Raw genomic sequence first — 20,937 nt, forward strand, 5'->3', positions numbered from 1 at the left:
TTTCTAAAGAAAACCCACCTTTTGGCTCAGAAAAGTGGCTTGTGCTGAAAGAGTACCCCCAAAAGCTGGTACCCCAAAGACGACACTGAGGAAGTGGTGGTATAGAGTGGTACCGAGTGCTTAGAACACTAACTTCTGAATCTGACATGGGAGAGGCCTTGAAAGAATACTTGTTTAACAGACTAAATTATAATTAAAAATCGAAAATCTCTTTGTATGGTGGCCTTCTACAGGTTAATAGTTATTATTATTACTGTATTATTGTTGTTGATTATGATGTGTCTTAGGATAATTGTGGGGTAAGAGGCTATAGGAACTTTTTCTGAACCTTCTCTGGGAGGGGGGTCACTGAATATCCTGAACAACACTTGAGAAGTTTTTGTTTCAAACAAAGAATCTTTTGCCACATCCTCTTCCCCTTGAGCATGTGATCTTCAAGAGAAATTGATTCACATGTCTCTGAATCGTTTACAATTAAATCATCAGCATATAATTTTCTAAAAGATACTAGGTGTCCAAGAAGCTTTCAGAACCTGTTTTATAATTCCTCTCCAGTACTTTTCTTCAAACAGGAAGTTGAATTTTGCCAAAGACAAATAAACTCAAACATTCAGAACGCTGAAGTTCCGTTTCCAGCTCCAAACCCCAAGCTTCGAGCACATCTGTGATTTTACAAAATATATCCTTGCAACTCTACAAAGTTTTTGATTGGAAAAAAAAGGTGATAAAAGTGTGTGAAAGTATTCATGTGCAATATGACTCTCAGGGGTATGTTTACAGGTATAGAAAGAATCATGAAATGTGTCAGGGGTATTCTTAAAACCATTACACATAAGTGAAAATGCGTTTGGATCTTATTTCTCTAGATATGTCTGAATATTATCACAAGTTTCATCAAAGAAAACATCTTCACTTTGCTTTTCACTCATCTTCCTTACTATAACTTTAAGTCTTAAACACTTCAGGAAACTCAGGAACATAGTTTGTCCAGCAGAAGGAACTGAAGCGTCTGTGATAGTTTTATGTCTTTACCAGGACGAGGTACCGTTTCCACTTACAAATGCAACTGACACTATTCTTGGGACTGGAAAAATGCAGGAAGTTACCTCTGACATGTCTTAATCATTTGCCAATCTTCTCACCTGGCGAAGATGACCAACTCGGACCTTGAAATTCCCCTTTAGCTCATAGTGTCATAGAATAAACAAAGATAGTTGTGAAAGGTGTGTGGGACTATTTGAAGCAATCCCCTTAATGTTCCATGTCACTGATTTTACTTCAGGGCTTCTGTACTATAGAGTAACCAAGTGGATGCTGGGATGACAGGTGACATATAAAAGAAAATGCTTGATTTAAACTTTGTTAATTAAGTGATCAGTTTATTCATCAATCAATGATCTTACTATTGGCCCAAGAGGAACTTGGAGATCATATAAAACTGGCTTTATTCAACCTGCTGTCATGGAGAAGCTGCAGCTTGAGAGAGACTATAAGATGCCCAACAGAAAAATTTAGGGAAGCAAATGTGAGGAGTTTACACGGAGTTAGCATGAGTTGTTTTAGGGTATAAGGTCTAAGCAAATGTTGGTAGAATGCCTAAGTAGACAAAAGGTAATAATACCTTTAGAACACTGATCTACAAGAAGCCCATGTTTAATCACCTAATATGCACTTTTCTCTTGGAACATAGGATCTGAAACAAATTGGTATTAGGACAACGGTGTGCAGTCTCTGTTACCTGTTATGTTGGAGAGACCTAATCTTGTGCTTCACAGCATAGTTTTGAAAAGTGTACAATTTGGATTTCTTACAATAGAAAAGTAAATGTATATAATATGCACATATACCCTGCATCCCTTCATTTATGATTCTTATTAATGATTCAGCTGTATCATAGCACTTAAGAAGCAAACCAGCATGAAGCATGGTATCATGTAACGTCAAAAGGCATGGACCTTTTCTGGCTCTACATAAAGTCACTTGGGCCTTGATATGTACTAATATGTAAATTGTATTTTATATAAATTGTGCTTTTTCTTTTTACTGTACCTCATTCACGATGAACAAATATAATGCTAACAATAAAATATCTTTTAAGATTTTGCATTGTGTTTTGAGCCATTTCATGTTTATCCCAAATAAATATTTAATTATCTGTATCCTACCTTGCCTAGTAAGAATTTACACTTCCCCATATAACATATCCTTAGGCACTGTGTGATAGAATAATCAAAAAGTCGAGAAGGCATGTTATAAAATACAGAACAACACAGTTCTCCAACACCTCTATGAATATAATGAGATTTTTCAGGAAGAGACTGAATAAGCTAACTCTCAGATTAACAATGTAGAGAGGGAGAATTTCTGGCCACCTACAGATCATTTAAGATAAAAGCTTATAACAGCAGTCTCTCATAGGAGGATAGTACAGGAATTTTATAGAGAATCTCATTCTGCAAACAATGAATAAAATTTACCTGTCTGTGCTAGTTAATATTTATTGTCAACTTGACACAAACTAGAGTCACCTGAAAAGAGGAAACCTCAAATGAAGAACTGCCCAGATCATGTAGGCCTGTTGCCAAGACAACGAGACACTGTCTTAATTGATGATTGAGGCAGAGGGGCTCAGCCCGCTGTGGATGACACCATTTCTAGCCACGTGGATCCGTGTTTTCTAAAGACTCTTTCTAAGCCTAACCCTGAGAGCAAGCTACTAAGCAGCATCCCTCCATGGATTCTGCTTCATTTCTTGCCCTGCTTCCCCCAATGATGGATTGTGACTTAGAATTTCAAGCTAGAGAGAAGTGTCTCAGTTCCATGAGGTCCCATTTATTAATGGTTTCTCTCAGTGTCTGTGCTACAGGGGTTATATTTAGGAAGAGGTCTGTGCCAGTGTGTTCAAGTGTACTTCCCTCTTTCTCGTCTATGAGGTTCAGTGTGGTTGGTTTTATGTTGAGGTCTTTGATCCATTGGACTTGAGTTTTGTGCATGCAAAGGACACAGTCAACAAGACAAAACAGCAGCCTACAGAGTGGGAAAAGATCTTCACCAACCCCACATCAGACAGAGGGCTGATCTCCAAAATATACAAAGAACTCAAGAAATTGGTCATCAAAAGAACAAATAATTGAATTTAAAAATGGGGTACAGACCTACACTCTCAACAGATGAATCTGAAATGGCTGAAAAACACTTAAGGAAATGCTCAACATCCTCAGCTATCAGAGACATGCAAATCAAAACAACTCTGAGATTCTATCTTATACCTGTAAGAATGGCCAAGATCAAACACACTGATGATGGAGAGGATGTAGAATAAAGGGAACATTTCTCCTTTGCTGGTGGGAGTGCAAACTGGTACAGCCACTTTGGAATTCAGTTCAGTGATTTCTCAGAAAATTGGGAAACAACCTACCTCAAGACCCAGCAATACCACTTTTGGGTATAAAACCAAAGGAAACTCAATTGTACCAAAAGGACATGTGCTCAGCTATGTTCATAGCAGCATTGTTTGTCATAGTCAGAACTGGAAACAACCTAAATGCCCCTTAACCAAAGATTGGATAAGGAAAATGTGGAACATTTACACAATGGAGTACTACATAGTGCAAAAAATAATGACATCTTAAAATTTGCAGGAAAAAGGATAGATCTAGAAAACATCATATTGAGTGAGGTAACCTAGACCCAGAAAGACAAATATCACATATACTCACTCATAAGTGGCTCTTAGACATAAAGCAAAGAAAAACCAGCCTACAATTCACAATCTCAGAGAACCTAGACAACAATGAGAACCCTAAGAGAGACAGACATACATGAATTTAATCAACATGAGAAGTAGGAAAAGACAGGATCACCTGAGTAAATTGGGAGTGTGGGGATCATGGGAGAGGGTAGAAGGGAAGCGGGGCAGAAAGGGAGGGAAGCATATAAAAATATATATAAGCAATAAAACAATCTAAAAAAATTCCAAGCTAGAATAAACCTTTACTCTCCAAGTTGTTTGGATCCAAACATCTTAGCACACAGCAACAGAAAAATCAAATTATAACTTATCAAAGTCAGCCTAAACAGCCTATTTCTCATTGTGCTTTATTGTTTAGAGTTTTAATTAAGATATGTCATTTCCTCCCTTCCTTTTCTTCCCTCCAGCTGCTCCCATGTCCTGTCTCTCCAGTCCTTCCCGTGTCCCCCATCACTCCCTCTCAAAGTCATGGCCTCTTTTATTAGTATTATTGTTACTAATACAATTACTACTATAATTGCATGTGTAAATTATAAGTGTAATTGTACCTATTGAGTGGGCTTAGTGTTAATTGTGTGTATATGATTTCAGGGCTGATCACTTTGTATTATAAAACCATTTAAGAGGTCCATGTCTGGGAAAGACTAATTCTCGCTCCCACAACAGCCATTAGCAATTCTTTGTATATGGGTGGAGCCGTGTGAGATTTCCCCTTCCACCTTAGCATACGTATGGGTTTTGTCCTTATTCGCATTTAAGAAGTCATTTTGTAGAGGTATCAAGGCTGTAGCTTCCCTGTCATTTCTACAAGACTCAATCGGCAGCAGGTTTTCTAGTTCTCTGGTACTTATAATCTTTCTGACTGTGATGTCGCCCGAGCCTTAGCTGCAGGAGTTGTGTTGTAGCTGGACCCACTGGAGTACTGGATACACCATGGTCCTCTGATCGCTGCACTTTGACTAGTTTTTCTGTAAGGTCATCTGCTACAAATAGAGCTTTCTTGGTTGGAGAGTGAGAGAGCTGCAATTACCTGTGCATGTAAGAATAGATTTTAGAATATTCTTAAATAAATAATTAAGTAATCTTAAATAAATTTCAGAATATGTAGGAGTATGCTGGTCTAAGAAAGTGAAGGAAGTAGGTTCTCTTAGATCCGCAAGCCCACCATCCCTTGGCGGTTGCCTAGGTTTCTATTAGCAGGCACAATCTCCCTCATGTTGAGCAGGCCTCAAGTCCAATTAGACAGCTGTTTGTAGCCACCAAGATCTGAGCGCCACTACTGTGCTCCTAGAGTGACCTTGTCATGCTGGTCGCTGTTATGATTCACAGAAGTCATAGCTGAGCACTGCTATTGGTGGCTTCCCTTCCTTGGCAGCTTGCATAGCACCTTCAGGTACTGTGAAAACGAAACTTCAGGAAGGAAAACTTCAAGGTTAGATTCAGCTTGAATCTTCTGAGTTCTGTGACAGAGGTGGTATCTTCTATCTTTGGGAAGCAGCCAAGGATAATAGCATGAATCTATACTGTTTTCTGAGTCTCTTGGACTACCCTAACCAACAAGTCAAAAGGATGTTTTCTTCATGCCTGGTACTGGGGTTTTTGTTAGATAATCTATTGCCCTTGTGGGGAGCATTGTCAGCCCAAGTGTTATAATGTCATTTCAAATACACATATAATAAATACACACACACACACACACACACACATATATATATACATACATACATACATACATAATTACACTTGCATGTATTACATATAGTTTCAGGTAAATACAAAGTATATGATTCCTTAAAGTTTTTTCAAACATTCCTAGTGTTATTTGTCCCTTCTACCTCTCCTCCTGTATTATTTCCCTTTCCCCTCCCTTCTTAAAGCTCCCTTCCAGTTTTCCCCATCTCTTCCTTTTTTAAAGTTTGATTCTATTTGCTCTCTGCATTTTACCATCCACTAGACAGTAAGCATTGTTAGTAGTAGCTATATATTTTAAGTTTCCCCTTATGAAATATATATTTAGAAGCTTTTATTTTTTCCTCAGCCTCTGCCAACATGATTTCAAGTTTAAGTTGATAGGATGTCCTAATTTTCTGGTTCCTTGTTATCAAACACCTCATTAAATATTCAAAGTAATTACTACTGGTTATCTTCCATGTGTCAGTCATTGCCTATGCTCACACAACCTTGTGAGCTGAGTGGTGTTACTGCCTCTGTACAGAGCATGAGAAGTCTCGCTGCCACACATCCATCTGAGAAGAACATCTATGGCCTCTCTGCATGGTCAACTGAGCCCAAAGAAATTCACATAGAAAGGATCGTCTCTCTTATTTGTTCTATGTTAATTTTAGAACCTAAGAAACCTAAATTCTAAAAGACAAGTCACAGATGACCCCATATATTTTTAAATAAAATTATCCCAACTATTTCCTACTAGCTACTAAAACAAAGAGGTGTCATTTGTTTTAGGTTGGTGTCATGGTTACATCCACAGTCATAGTACTCAAGAGGATAAGGCAGAGGGATTACAAGTTCCAGATCAGCTACAGAATGAACTGCAAGGCCTCCCTTGCCAATCAATCCATCAATAGACTTTAAAAGTCTACGTGGGCCTGACGATATAATTTGGTAGTCAAGAGCTCTAGCTGCTCTGCCAGAGGATCTGGTTTCAATTTCTACCACTCACATGGCAGTCCACAACCTTCCTGAACTCTAGTTCTTGATATGATATCCTCTTCTAGCCTCTGCAGGCACTGGGCATGCACATGGTACAAATACGTACACTCAGGAAAAACACCCCTACTCCTAATTTTTTTAATGTAAGGATCTAGGGATATAGGTCAACAGAACTCTTTCCTCTTACCTAGGATGCATGAAGCTAGCACATCAATCCAAAGTATGACAAAAAAACAAATAAAACATTGTCATACATCTCATTTTCAGGATGGAGAAAGGCAAAATTCTTCCAGCTATCCAAAATTAGAAGGAATTGAAATGTCACAATGTTGAAGAGATCATGAGCAAGCGATGTCTTTCAGAAAATATTTCAAGATGGCACTTTGTGCTCATGTCAATGCAAAGATTTATTTTACTTTCTAAAGATTTAGTTACGTTCTAATTTGACATCAATAAGAAACCTATTAAGGTTTTTTTCTTTCTCAGATCTTTATATTTTAAGGGCCCAAATAATCATATAGCCTCTACAAAGGCATAATGAGGTCCATTTATGATGATCGGGACATTAACTTTGTTTTCTGTGCCCTCCACAGACCGCACAGCTGTGCCAATTTTCTATTTGGAATTATTCTTATAATGTACTTGTGCTCTTTCCCCCCTTTCTCCAGGACTGTCCACCAGAAGTGGGTGATTTTCGAGCTCAGCAGTGTTCTGCTCATAACGATGTCAAGTACCACGGCCAGTTTTATGAATGGCTTCCTGTGTCCAATGACCCTGACAACCCGTGCTCACTCAAGTGTCAAGCCAAAGGAACTAGTCTGATTGTTGAACTCGCACCGAAGGTCTTAGATGGTACACGATGCTATACGGAGTCACTGGACATGTGCATCAGCGGCTTATGCCAAGTAAGTGCTGAAGCTGTCCAGAGGGGCTGCGCCTGCGTGTAAATAAGCTTCTTGGGATTACTCAGTTATCTCTAGAGTTTGTAAGGGATAACAGATTTGAAGATTGTAATTTCAGGGAATGGTGCAGGTATTGTAATCCCTTAAGGACATGAGGAGTGCAGATTTGGTTTTGTTTGGTTTCTTTATTTCTTGACTTGAATGTGGGAGAATATTAACAAGTGGTATAAGGGTTAAAGCAACCCTTAAAAATCCAAGGATATAAAAGGGATTGATTTCTGGTACCAATTCATCAGTGTGTGCTGGAAGAGTTGGTAAGAGGATGAAGTATTAGTCCATTTGCCATGAACTTGTCTTATTCGTTTTAAAGCTCATTTTTGGACTGTTATGAGAAGTCTATATTATAGAGTGAGCAGGTTATCTGAATGCTATTACTCACCATAGCCTTTTATGTGCAACAGTACAGACATTTTAAGAACATTTGCCTCTAATGGGAGGACATTGATTGAGTCTAAATCTATGGCCTAATGACTTATATGAAAAATATGAAACATGTTTCAGTGATTTCTTTTAAATTTATATTTATTTAAACACATCTAAATGTTGATTTATGAAAAAATGCAGTGTAAATTTCCATGAAACGTGAGATGTGAGATAAGGTTTGTACATGAGAGAAAGAAGCAGACACAGTCAACCCTCATATAGTTTATATACAGAAAGGGGCATGTTCAAGGTTTTTCAGATAGGAGAAGAGAGAAGAGATACATGTATCAGAAGTTTTTTATATATGAAATATATAAAGTGGAAATGTGAATGTAGAATTTTATTCTTCTCAAGATTGCAAGGGTCGTAGAGAGTATCCACATACCTTTAAAAGCAACATATATAGAACATTGTGGTGGTATTTTACAACTATTTGCAAAACTATTTGTGATTATTTATAAATAGTAGGGCTGGAAAGATGACTCAGTAGTTAAGAGTGCTTCTTCCTCTTTCAGAGGACCCAACTTCCTTTCTCAATATTATGTTAGGAGGTTCACAACCACCTCCAAGAGATCCAACACCTTCTTCTGGCCTCCATAGATACCTGCATACACACTCACACAGATACACACATACACACAATAAAAATAAATATTTTAAAACACTGCCATCTAGGCTTCTTGATTTATGGAAATGGAATTATGAAATCTGTAGACCTTTCAGGGACAATCAAGAATCATAAAGCAAATAAATACACGGAAAGGGCAGCGGTGTGAGAAATGGGAGCTGGGATCCTTTGCCTGTGCTCACAGCTTGGTGTCTCGTAAACAAAATCCAAGGCTAGAAACGTGCATGATCGTGTGACAATTACATCATGTCAGAAATGGGACCGGATTCCAGGTCTTCTAATATCCATGTCAGTGATGTTTCCACAACGCTAAGTTTGCAAATGAAGCAAAATCAGCCTGACAGGTCAGCAAATTAGGTCTCAACTGTTCCCGTGGCACGAGAGCTCAACCTGGCGTGGTGTCTCCGTTTCCTCCTGCCAGCTGGCCTCCTGTTCCTTGGTAACTAAAAGAAAATCCTATCTCAGCAGGAAAAAAAACTTCTACAAGAGTAAATATGGAAAGATAATGTTGTATTATAAATTAAAAGCAAATATAAGTATAAGCTTGCCTCTTTAAGTTAGAGTCACACAATTGTGATTTGTTTGATTCGGGAGTAAATGTAAATTGTTTAAAATAAATGTGCCCCATACATAGAAATCACAACTGTATATCACTGACATATTTCTCATGTAAGGAGCTATGCTATGGTGAGGTAGGAAATCTTAAATTCCATTTGAACACTAAAAAGTAGTGTAATTTGGCTGAATAGAAGTTGGATTACAGACTGAAAATAGTTTTATAAATGATCATTGAGGATTGTATAACAGATAGGACCAAAATAGTCAGTAAATGGGCAAGAAAGATTTAGCAATGGAGAGAAACACTCAGAGCTCTTCTTTAGAAAGATCCTTACTGTCTCAGTCATAAGGGGCCTGAAGCAGACAGGCCTGGAGTCACCGAGACCAGTTCTGATGCAGGGTCTTCTACCAGATATGAGGACCGAAGCATCAGCCTTTCCCTGGGGAATGACAGCAGAAATAGAAAGAAAAGTAAATTTGGAATGAGATCACTTTCACCCGAAGGGAGTTGAAAGCCATAAATCAAATCAGTCACACCAAGCACATCAAAAAACTGCAACTTGATGTGGATTCATAAAGGGTGTAAGCTCAGGTCCTTCCTCTTACAGTATCCCAGGAGCATTTCTGTCAAGCCAATCTAAATTTTCCAAAATGAACATAAGTCATAAGGACAGGGAGATGGAGGTGATTGATGGGGGAATGGAGATGAGCAGAGGTCACTGAGGTGATGGCGGAATAGAGACTTTAAGTGCATTGTGTATACTCTCAGGAGGACAAGAGAGACTAATTAACTGAAGAAAAGCTGAAGCACTCTTTCTCCAGAGACAAAATACACAAATTCTATCCTAGTTACAATGTAATCATATAGTTAGGTTTATATCAGTGATTCATAGTTACATTTTTAGTAGAAAATGCCCCATCTTTAAACAAACTTGGGGATCAGTAACTTAAATATGCAATTATATAAACTTATTCTCCTAGTTCTTTGAAAAATGCATTTCCAGCCTCACTTCCCCTTTCTGTTTTCTGCCCCATTTGTTGAAGATTTTTAGCTTTTTGTTGGCCTTTTGTCTTGGAATTGCTCAAAGGCAGCTTATAATATTTATGAGACCAGCAATATGAATCACAAACTATAAAGAATAATTTAACTTTGACACAATCACCATGTTAGAAAATAATTTACAGCTACAGTGACTTCTCATTCACAAGCACTAATTCTGACCATCTAATCCCATTCTAAGAGCCACTGCCTCAAAACATTTGTCCTTCATCTCTACAACAGAAATGCAAATCCCAGGGTTTTACTAACAAGAAGACAAATCTCCTCTTTGGGAGACCTAGAGATTGTTGCTAATAAGTGGTCTGGCTCTATAAGCTGTAAATTTGCATGAGGAAAATCTTAGAATCATTGTGATTTATGCCACTCACCTCTTTGCTCTTGATCATAGCAAAGCAATGCAGGAGGTGATGTGTTCGCTCTTCTGACTGCAGCGGTAATGATCACAAGATTTCACTTTCTCACTGAACATACAGTTTTCCAAATATTTGTGATTCTCATGTCGTAAGCACTGCCTTCACCTCACAGATGCAGAAATAGGCTTATGGGATTCTATGACTTGCCCAGGGTTACCTGGCTCTGCCTGGCTCCCGGGAACCTACCCCTCCTGCGCTTCGAGTTATACCGAGAGAAGCATGATTTAGTAATAGTCCCAAATTTGGCTGCATACCAGAATCACCTGGAAAGCAATTATGAGACACACCTCTGAAGCTCGATCCTCAAGACATTCAAATTTGTGAGTTCTAAGTCTTTAAAACTATGATTCTATGTCAAAGCCAATTTCATATGAACCACTTAAAGATTGGACAGCAGGTATCCTTTAAAGAAAAAAAGACAGGAGGTCTTTTTTTTACCCAACCGGCCCTTCTTTAACCAACTGTATGATGCTGGTCTTGGTATGTAGTTTCCTGAAACTTTATCTTAATCTGTGTAAAATAAGACTGCCTCACCAACCAGAGTACCAAATGAGACCATTTCTGTGAAGCTGTAGACAGCTGTGAAGATGTGGAAGGCCATGAAGACTTTCAGCTAGATGGTACTAGAGCACTGGCTTCCAGGAAGAGAAGGAAAGGATGTGGGAGGGAAAGAAGAAGGAGAGGAAGATGGGAGGAAGATAACATGGTGGTATGATGCGTAACCTAGCATCCCAGGGTCCTGGGTTTCATCCCCAGAACCAGAACAAGAACGTCTACCATCTACTCCCTATGCCATCCCCTCGCAGCTGAAATGTTAGGAGTTAGGTGGGATCAAGAACCTAATTCTACACAAAAGACAACTCTTTAAGTTGAATCTTGTTTCCATTTTGTGACAATTCCTGCTCCATACTTTCTCTTTTCTCCCAGAACACAGAAACTGTCACCAGTAGAGCTTCAGAGAGTGGTTTTGGAAAACACTTCCTTGAGATGACTTATTCCACCCTCAAGACACAGGGCTGACTTGAGTTTTGTGATTCTCCGAGGGCTTCACAGTTAACAACAGATTAAAAGGTCAGGGAGTGGTGGTGTTTATCAACATTCTGAAAATATGTTCTCAGCGCTATTTCTTCAGCACATCCCATGGGCTAAGATTTTTGTCCAGCTTTAATTCTGTCATCGATATTATGAAAACAATAGAGTTAGTGACTATACCTTTCCAAACTACCCCCCCCCATTCACTGTTCCCTACCAAATGTGACACTCTGGGCTCACTGTGAGGGTGTAGTCTCCCCTTCTGTCTTGGGTTGAAAAACATTAGGATGTTTAGTTGCATTAGATGTAGATTGCAGGCAAAGCTAGAATGGGAATGCAAGTTTGAATGCTTAAAGCTAGAAACTCTGAACTCAGCACTGAATGATCTACTGGCTAAATTCCACTATTTGTGGGTATATCACCTGAAACAAAATTAAAAGCCTCAGTCCACAACAAGACCCTGTTACTGAAAATAACATATGCACAACTCATTGAACATAGAGAAAAAGAACTGGTGCCTACTTAGAGCCTTCACCCCTACTGACTAGAAAGAGTCCCTTGGAGAAACCTAATTTTTCATTTATAAATATTTTATAAGTGTTTATCAATTGGAGATATAACTTCTTGATTATGAATGGGGGCATGTGTCAGCTTCTTTCTGCTCTAGGACCCCCATCTGGTGCAGACCCTTGAAAGCCCTGTACATTGTTGCTATTGTTGTTGTGGTGGTGGTGGTGGTGGTGTGTATGTGTTTCCCTTTTTATTGGCTGGTCTGAGATTATTTATTCTTTATTCTTTGGTATGGTTAACCTTTTTGGTTTGAGTTTTCTTTATAGTGTCTTCTGTGGGGCTGGATTTGGTAACAAGAAGTTGTTTAAATTTGACTTTATCATGGAATACCTTATTTCTCCCATCTATGGTTTTTGGAAGCTTTGCTGGATATAGTAGCCTGGGCTGGCACTGTGGTCTCTTAGAATCTGCAGCACATCTTCCCAGGTTTTTTTGGGCTTTTAGAGTCTCCATTGAAAAACTAGCTGTGATTCTAATAGGTCTGCCTTTATATGTTACTTGATCTTTTTTTTCCTTGCAGCTCTTTATAGTCTTTCTTTGCTGTGTACATTTAGTGTTTTGATTATTAGAGGCTAAGGGGAATTTTTTCCTTGTCTAATATATTTGGCATTCTGTAAACTTCTTGTACCTTGATAGACACCTCCTTCTTTAAGTTGGGGAATTTTTCTTCTATGATTTTGTTGCAAATATTTTCTGTGCCTTTGACCTGGTTTTAGTCTCTTTCCCTTCATCCATTTTTTCTTTGATTTGGTCTCTTCTTGGTGTCCCAGATTTCCTGGGTTTTTTTTTTTTTTTATGCCAGCAGATTTTTTAGATTTATCATTTTCTTTTACCAAGGTATCCATTTCCTTAATCAGGTCTTCAATGCCTAAGATTGTAGTAATAGGGGTGCAGCGGCAGGGCTGTGCCCCCAAAACCCCAGCCGCCTGCCCGGCTAGCTTATGCCCCGAAATAATTACACAGAAACTGTATTCTTTTAAACACTGCTTTGGCCCATTCCTATCTAGCCTCTTCTAGGCTAATTCTCACATATTAATTTAGCCCATTTCTAATCATCTGTGTAGCACCCCTAGGTGCGCTTACCGGGAAGATTCTAGCCTAAGTCCATCCTGGGTCGGAGCTTCATAGCGTGCGTCTTCCCTGGAGCAGGTAGCATGGCGTCTCTCTCTAGCATCTGCTCTGGAGAGGAGAGCTGTGGAGTCTGACCTCACTTCCTCTTTCTCCCAGCGTTCTGTTCTGTTTACTCCACCCACCTAAGGGTGGGCCTATCAAATGGGCCTAGCAGTTTCTTTATTGCTTAGCCAAAGAAATCAACAGATTGATATGACACTCCCACATCATAAGATTGTCTCTTCCATCTCCTATATTCTGTTGATAAGGCTTTCCTCTGAGAGTCCTGCTTCAGTTCTTCAATTGTTCAGTTCCAGACATTCCTCAGCCTAGATTTTTCTATATTCATTTTATTTCCACTCTCAGATCATGAATTTTTTTATTCACTTCCTTCCACTGTGTTTTCTTAAATTTCTTTAATGGTTTTAATTCATTTCCCTTTTAAGGACCTCTATCATATTCATAAAGGCTGTGTAAGGTCTTTCTTTTGGGCTTCAGCTGTGTTGAGTATTCAGAACCTGGTGTGCTAGGGTTGCTGATCTCTAATGTAGACACATTATCCTGGCTGTTGTTGATTGTGTTTTTATGCGGATAGCTAGGCATCTGGTTTGGGGAGATTATAATTCTATGTGCTGGTTTCTTCTCTCCCTCTCTCTCTCTCTCTCTCTCTCTCTCTCTCTCTCTCTCTCTCTCTCTCTCTCTCTCTCTCTCTCAGGAGAGTGTGGTGGCTGTGTGTTGCCTGGTCGGAAATTCTGACATGTGTGGTACTGGGAATCCATGTGTTTCTAGGTATTGGGAGTTGACACTTAGTAATGGGAATGGGCTAGGGGGGACCTGAAGAGGTCTACTGGAGGTGAGAAAGCAGAGTCTGCTAAGTCCCCCAGGAATAGGCCTAGAGAGTGAGGAGAGGCTGTATCAGGACAAGTGGGAAGAAAGGTGGGAGGAAAGATCTATGTGATCCATTGGAAATGGGGCAGAGAGGAGGAGAAGGCTACAACAGGAAGTCTGGTGCAGAGATGGGGTGATACTGGGGTGGGATTTTGAGAAGAGAGGAAGAAGTGAAGATCTGTATTTAGACTATTTGCTTCCCTGGCTAGAATGTGCTGTGAGTCCCCAGGCTGTGCCTGCTGGTATTGAGGACTGGGATAAAGCAATGAGTTGAGGGAAGAAAGTCTGAAGGGGAAGATAGCAGTGATGCACTGGAGATGGGAGCTGGGATGAGGGAGGGAGGCTGTAGCATGTGGGCTGCTGTGGGCTGCTGTGAGCTGCTGTGAGCTGCTGCTGGGGATGAGACTGGGGTATTTGGTTTGGAGGAGAGGAAGGAGAGATGAAGAACTGAAGTTAGCCCACCTGCTTCTCTATCCAAACTGGGCTGTGGGCTCCCAGGGAGTGCCTGTCTGCTGGAGTTGGGGCTGGAATGAACCACTGAGTAGAGAGAATGAAGTTTGCAGAGGAAGATCTAGCCTGTTTGTTTTCTAAATACAGATAGGAAGCAGGAGGAGGTATGAATGGAAGGGGAGGTGAAGAGGAACTGGGAGGAGCAGAAGGAGGGAAAAGGTTAATCAGAATATACTGTATGAAAAAATTCTATTTTCAGTAAAAGAAAAATATTAGCCTCAGTTTCCTCTCTGTAGAATGAGAATAATTGTGACTGACCTGATTGATAAGATTGCTTAAGCGACCAAGTGTATGCAAGGCGCTTATACTGGGCTTAGTAAACAGCAGCTGTTAGCACCCACAGTCCCCAAGCTCTTTCTTGTCTGTGTCTTTTCCCTCCATGTGATCGTGTGGACTGCATGGTTTCATATGTCCGTGCATGTCGCAAGGGACACTGGCTCCCGGAGTGGACAAACCTGTCGATTTCCTTTTCTAGTCATCTTTAGCTAACAGTTGCACATTATCCCTCTATCCACTCCAGCGCCAGGGCAGTGAATCGTGCCCTGTGCACAGCCAATGAGCCATCACAGACAGGACCAGCTCTGTTAGGACCACTTCAAGGCCCTGATTTTCATGATCCAAGCGCACACACGTCTATATGTTATAAAGCCAGACTGTGTTGTGAAGAACGGCATACACTTACGGATAGAATGTGTGCTTCCACTGAAAATAATTTTCAGATTATTTTCAAAGAAAATGGAGAAAAGTTGGTTTTAGTTTTATAACTAATGGGATTCATCAGCTGATACATACTATAAGCATATCAAAAGAACAAGTATGACTGCAAACAAACCTTTTATATAGAATCCTCTTTTTTTTTAGTAGTACCTGATGCTATTTCAGACAACAAAGCATTCCAAAAACGTAAAGGTGAATTATTTTTAAGTCATGCCTTGGATAATGTTTTTATTTTTTTAATTTATTTATTTATTAAAGATTTCTGTCTCTTCCCCACCACCGCTTCCCATTTCCCTCCCCCTCCCCCAACCAAGTCCCCCTCCCTCATCAGCCCAAAGAGCAATCAGGGTTCCCTGCCCTGTGGGAAGTCCAAGGACCACCCACCTCCATCCAGGTCTAGTAAGGTGATCATCCAAACTGCCTAGGCTCCCACAAAGCCAGTATATGCAGTAGGATCAAAAACCCATTGCCATTGATCTTGAGTTCTCAGTAGTCCTCATTGTCCGCTATGTTCAGCGAGTCCAGTTTTATCCCAGGCTTTTTCAGACCCAGGACAGCTGGCCTTGGTGAGTTCCCGATGAAGAAAGTATGGAATATATACATATTAGAGTACTACTCAGCAGTAAAAAACAAGGACTTTGTGAATTTTGCATGCAAATGGATGGAAATAGAAAACACTATCCTGAGTGAGGTAAGCCAGACCCAAAAAGAGGAACATAGGATGTACTCACTCATATTTGTTCTAGCCATAAACAAAGGACATTGAGCCTATAATTAGTGATCCTAGAGAAGCTAAATAAGGAGAACCCAAAGAAAAACATAAAGGCATCCTCCTGAATATTAACTTCATCAGGCGATGAAAGGAGACAGAGACAGAGACCCACATTGGAGCACAGGACAGAAATCTCAAGGTCCAAATTGGATAATGTTTTTAAATGAGCAGTACGGTAGAGAAGTAAGCGGTAAATGAAATGAGGGAAGTCTTTATGTCTGCTGCCCTTTGGCGGCGTTCAAATGGACCACACTTGCACCAAAGAAGTTCTTTTCATATTTAATAATTCCTGGGGCAAGCAGTTTGAAATGAATTAAACGGAGTGATTATTTCTCCATCCTCTGTCTGTGACCCTGAGTCACTAGTATCAAATGTCCTCCAGTTAGTCCAAAGTTGGTGATGTCAGAAATGATGAGTTGGCCATTTCTCCCCGTGTTTTATAACTGAATTCCACATGGAAGCATCGTATTGCAGAGTCTGTTTTTTGCCCCTTTGCCTGATACGTTGAAGATAAAGAAAACTGCTAGAAACTGGTTGAACGTAGCTACTGAAGCTGGGTGTTTTGGTTCTCACGAAGCGCTGCCGTGCGCGTTAGTGAATGAGAAGGCGAAGCCGAGCTAAATCTTTTCCCAAGGATGGTGCTTTTGTAGACTTGTGAGAAAACGCTATAATTTGACTTCTATGTATTCACTTATCAAATTTCTACTTGCTATTTAATGATGTGGTAGGTACTGGAAGTATTTAAGTAGACAGAAAAGTAAAGAGCGGTCCCGCTGTCCTGGAATTTATACTCTGCTAGGAAAGGGGCTTAACCGCTTCCTGTTTACCTCGCTCTAAAATGAGGTCCTCTTTCTAAGATATGGGATTGACTTTATTTCTCATCTTCTTGAACTATTTAGTTATCTTTTTTATTTTAGTCTTTAGTCAAAGAACATCCCAATTTCTTTTCTGTTCATAAGCATCATATTTTTATTAACAGGGTATATCTAAGTGTTAGTCTGGAAGAAAGTGAGGTGTCTTAGATCTTTTTCCCACATGTGCTATCTCTATGTGTGGGTCATGTGATCTGGTCTCATAGAAAGACCAAATTTCTTCTCATGGTGTCTTTCTTGACTGCATGACTCAAAACCAGAGGAATTTATTCTGTCATATCTTTGGAATCTAGAACTCTGAACTCCGAGTGTCATGAGGCCACACTCTTCCAAGGCTCTGGGTAGAATAGCACATAGAGAGCGCTCTTCACCTGTTACCTGGGTCGTGCTCAAAGGAAGAGGTGACCAAAAAGCCAAACTAGTGTCTAGAATTGAAGGTAAGGAGACAGAAGATGAAACAGGATGTTGGGACCTTGGTCAGAAAGACATACATAAGAAATTTGGGGTGTTGTTGTATTTATTGAAGGTGACACCGTAGCATTAAAATAATTAGAATGGAAAGATAGGGTAATGTGGGCACTTTAGCCAGAATCTCCCGTGTGCAATGGGGCAAAGATGGGTTGGGGGATAAAAAGGAAAGAGGTTTCTGAAACCAAGTCAAGAGACCCAGTAATTGGCTACATGCAGTGTGAGAGGGAACGAGAAAGTATTGAAGACAATGCCAAGTTTTCTGTCTTTCACGAAGCATGATGCTGCCGTTCTGTTGACCATAGAAGGGGCTGACACTTACATGTGTCAGTGACAGAATATGATAACACAATTATGTTCAGTGCAGTGTGTGCTACCTGATACTCAGCGAATTTGCCTTGTCGTGACTAAAAAGTGTGTTAGATTAGAATTTTCTGTTGACTATGCATCAGTGAGGTAACAAGTGAGTATCAATGTTTGTTACCCTTAGGAGACAATAGAGTCAAAACAGTATATGGTGTTTGCAAGTTCTTTTAGGTATTGTCTGTTTCTGAAAATTAAAGCATATAGAGAGCATTCCAGAGACTCAGCCATCTCGTAGTATTCCTTGTTTATTCAAGTGGCATTGCTATTTAGGAAAAGGATTTCTTGGTTTCTTCAGAAAGATTTTTTACATTTTATTACTCAATTTGTGACATGGGGAGTACCTAAAGCTTTGTAGAAAAACGGCTTCTTTTTCAGAATTAGGAACCTAGAATGTTACATGCTGTACAAGTGCCCAACCACTGTGCCTTATCTGCGGCCTTTTTAACGTTTTATTTGAAAATAAGGACTCACTAAATTGTCCAGGCTGGCCTTGAACTCACTCTGTAACACAGACATTCTCTGCCCTCGGAATCCTCTTACTTCTATATCCCAAGTAACTAGAGCTACAATCTTACACCATCAAGCCCAGCTTTTTTAAATGGGGTTTTACTACATACATAGGCTATCTTGGAATCCTCCATGCCTCTATGTAAGCCAGGCTGGCCTTGATCTCTGGGTCCTCTTACCTTAGGCACCCATGTGGTGTGATTGTGGCTATGTACCACAGCCATTCCAACATGAAAAAACTATGAAAAGCATATCTATTTAGTTTATTCTTTCAGTTTAAACATAAGCTAAGAAAAATTTGAGTTTTTATTGATTTTGTTTGCCCAAAGCCAGTGAAATATATAAGAAAGAGTGAATCTAAATTATAGAATATACAATTCAAAATAATTTTAATAGCTTTTAATAAGCTATATATTTTTTCTTCTCCCCCCCCTTCCTCTCCTCTCCCCTCCTACTCTCTCCCATGATCCCCATGCTCCCAATTTACCCAGGAGATCTTGTCTTTTTTTTACTTTCCATGTAGATTATATCTATGTATGTCTCTCTTAGGGTCCTCATTGTTGTCTATGTTCTCTGGGATTGTGAATTGTAGGCTGCTTTTTTTTTTGCTTTATGTCTGAAAGCCACTTATGAGTGAGTATATGTGATATTTGTCTTTCTAGGTCTGGGTTACCTCACTCAATATAATGTTTTCTAGATCCATCCATTTGCCCACAAATGTTAAGATGTCATTATTACTCTATCGTGTAAATGCATAACATTTTCTTTATCCATTCTTTGGTTGAGAGGCATTTAGGTTGTTTCCAGGTTCTGGCTATGACAAACAATGCTGCTATGAACATAGTTGAACACATGTCCGTGTGGCACGATTGAGCATCCTTTGGATATATATCCAAAAGTGGTATTACTGGGTCTTGAGGAAGGTTGCCTCCTAATTTTCTGAGAAATCGCCATAATGATTTCCAAAGCAGCTGCACCAGTTTGCACTTGCACCAGCAATGCAGGAGTGTTCCCTTTTCCCCACATCCTCTCCAGCATAAGTGTCATCAGTGTTTTTGATCTTGGCCATTTTTACAGGTGTAAGAAGGAAACTCAGAGTTGTTTTGATTTGCATTTCTCTGATGACTAAGGATGTTGAACATTTCCCTAAGTGTCTTTCAGCCACTTTAGATTCATCTGTTGAGAGTTCTCTGTTTAGGTGTGTACCCCATTTTTATTGGATTATTTGTTCTTTTGATGACCAATTTCTTGAGTTCTTTGTATATTTTGGAGATCAGCCTTCTGTTCAATGTGGGCTTGGTGAAGATCTTTTCCCACTCTGTAAGCTGCTGTTTTGTCTTGTTGACTATGTCCTTTGCTTTACAGAAACTTTTCAGTTTCAAAGGGGGTCCCATTTATTAATTGTTTCTCTCAGTATCTGTGCTACTGGGGTTATATTTAGGAAGTGGTCTACTGTGCATACCTAAACATAACAAAGGCAATATACAGCAAGCCAACAGCCAACATCAAGCTAAATGGAGAGAAACTCAAAGCAATCTTATTGAAATCAGAAACAAGACAATATTGTTCACTCTCTCCGTGTCTACTCAGAATAATACTTAAGGTTCTAGCTAGAGCAATAAGACAACAAAATTAGATCAGGGGGATGCAGATCAGAAAAGAACACGTCAAACTCTCACTATTTGCTGATGATATGATAATTTACATAAGGGACCCCAAAAATTATACCAAGGAACTTCTATAACTCATAAACACCTTCAGTAATGTAGCAGGATACAAGATTAACTCAAAAAAATCAGTAACCCTCATTTACACAGATGATAAAAGGACTGAGCTGAGAAAGAAATCAGAGAATCATCCTTCACAATAGCCACTAGTAGCATAAAATATCATAAAAACTCTAACCAAACAAGTGGAATAATGACAAGAACTTTAAATCTTTGAAGAAAAAATTGAAGAAGACACTAGGAAGTGGAAAGACCTCCCACGCTCCTGGGTAGGCAGAATTAACATAGTAAAAATGATAATCTTACCAAAAGCAATCTACTGATTCAATGCAAGGCCCATCAAAATCCCAGTAAAATTCTTCATAGACCTCAAAAGAATAATACTCAACTTCATATGGAAAAACAAAATACCCTGGATAGTTAAAACAATCCTGTACAATAAAGGAACTTTTGGAGGCATCACAATCCCTGACTTCAAACTCTACTATAGAGCTACAGCACTGAAAACAGCCTGGTGTTGGCATAAGAACAGACAGGAAGAACAATGGAGCTGAATCGAAGAATCGAAGACCTGGATATCAAGCAACACACCTATGAACACGTGAGTTTTTGACAAAGAAGCAAAAGATATAAAATGGAAAAAAGGCATATTTAACAAATGATGCTGGCATAACTGGATATCAACATGTAGAAGAAAAAAAATAGACCCATATCTTACCATGCACAAAACTCAAATCCAAATGGATCAAAGACCTCAACATAAAATCAACCACACTAAACCTCATAGAAGAGAAAATGGGAAGTACACTTGAACATAATTCAAATTTTATCATTTTAATACTGCAGACTTCTTAGAGTGTGGCCGTGTTTATCACTTTGTTCTTTTGTTCTCATACTGTGTGGCACAATTTTATTTCCAGCGTATAAATGAGG

General features: G+C 39.5%; 1 protein-coding gene across 5 annotated transcripts in view; it reads left to right on the forward strand.

The window, feature by feature from the left end:
- Positions 1–20,937, forward strand: part of Adamtsl1 (ADAMTS like 1) — a 376,592-nt gene that overhangs the window by 90,348 nt on the left and 265,307 nt on the right. For all 5 annotated transcript variants that reach the window (XM_075945016.1, XM_075945018.1, XM_075945014.1 and 2 more), the window contains one exon: positions 7,090–7,326. In XM_075945016.1, coding sequence (XP_075801131.1) covers positions 7,090–7,326 — 237 coding nt within the window. The remainder of the gene's footprint in view (positions 1–7,089; positions 7,327–20,937) is intronic.

This window comes from Microtus pennsylvanicus, chromosome 13 (assembly GCF_037038515.1).
Source record: "Microtus pennsylvanicus isolate mMicPen1 chromosome 13, mMicPen1.hap1, whole genome shotgun sequence".
In the NCBI taxonomy this organism is placed as follows: Eukaryota; Metazoa; Chordata; class Mammalia; order Rodentia; family Cricetidae; genus Microtus; species Microtus pennsylvanicus.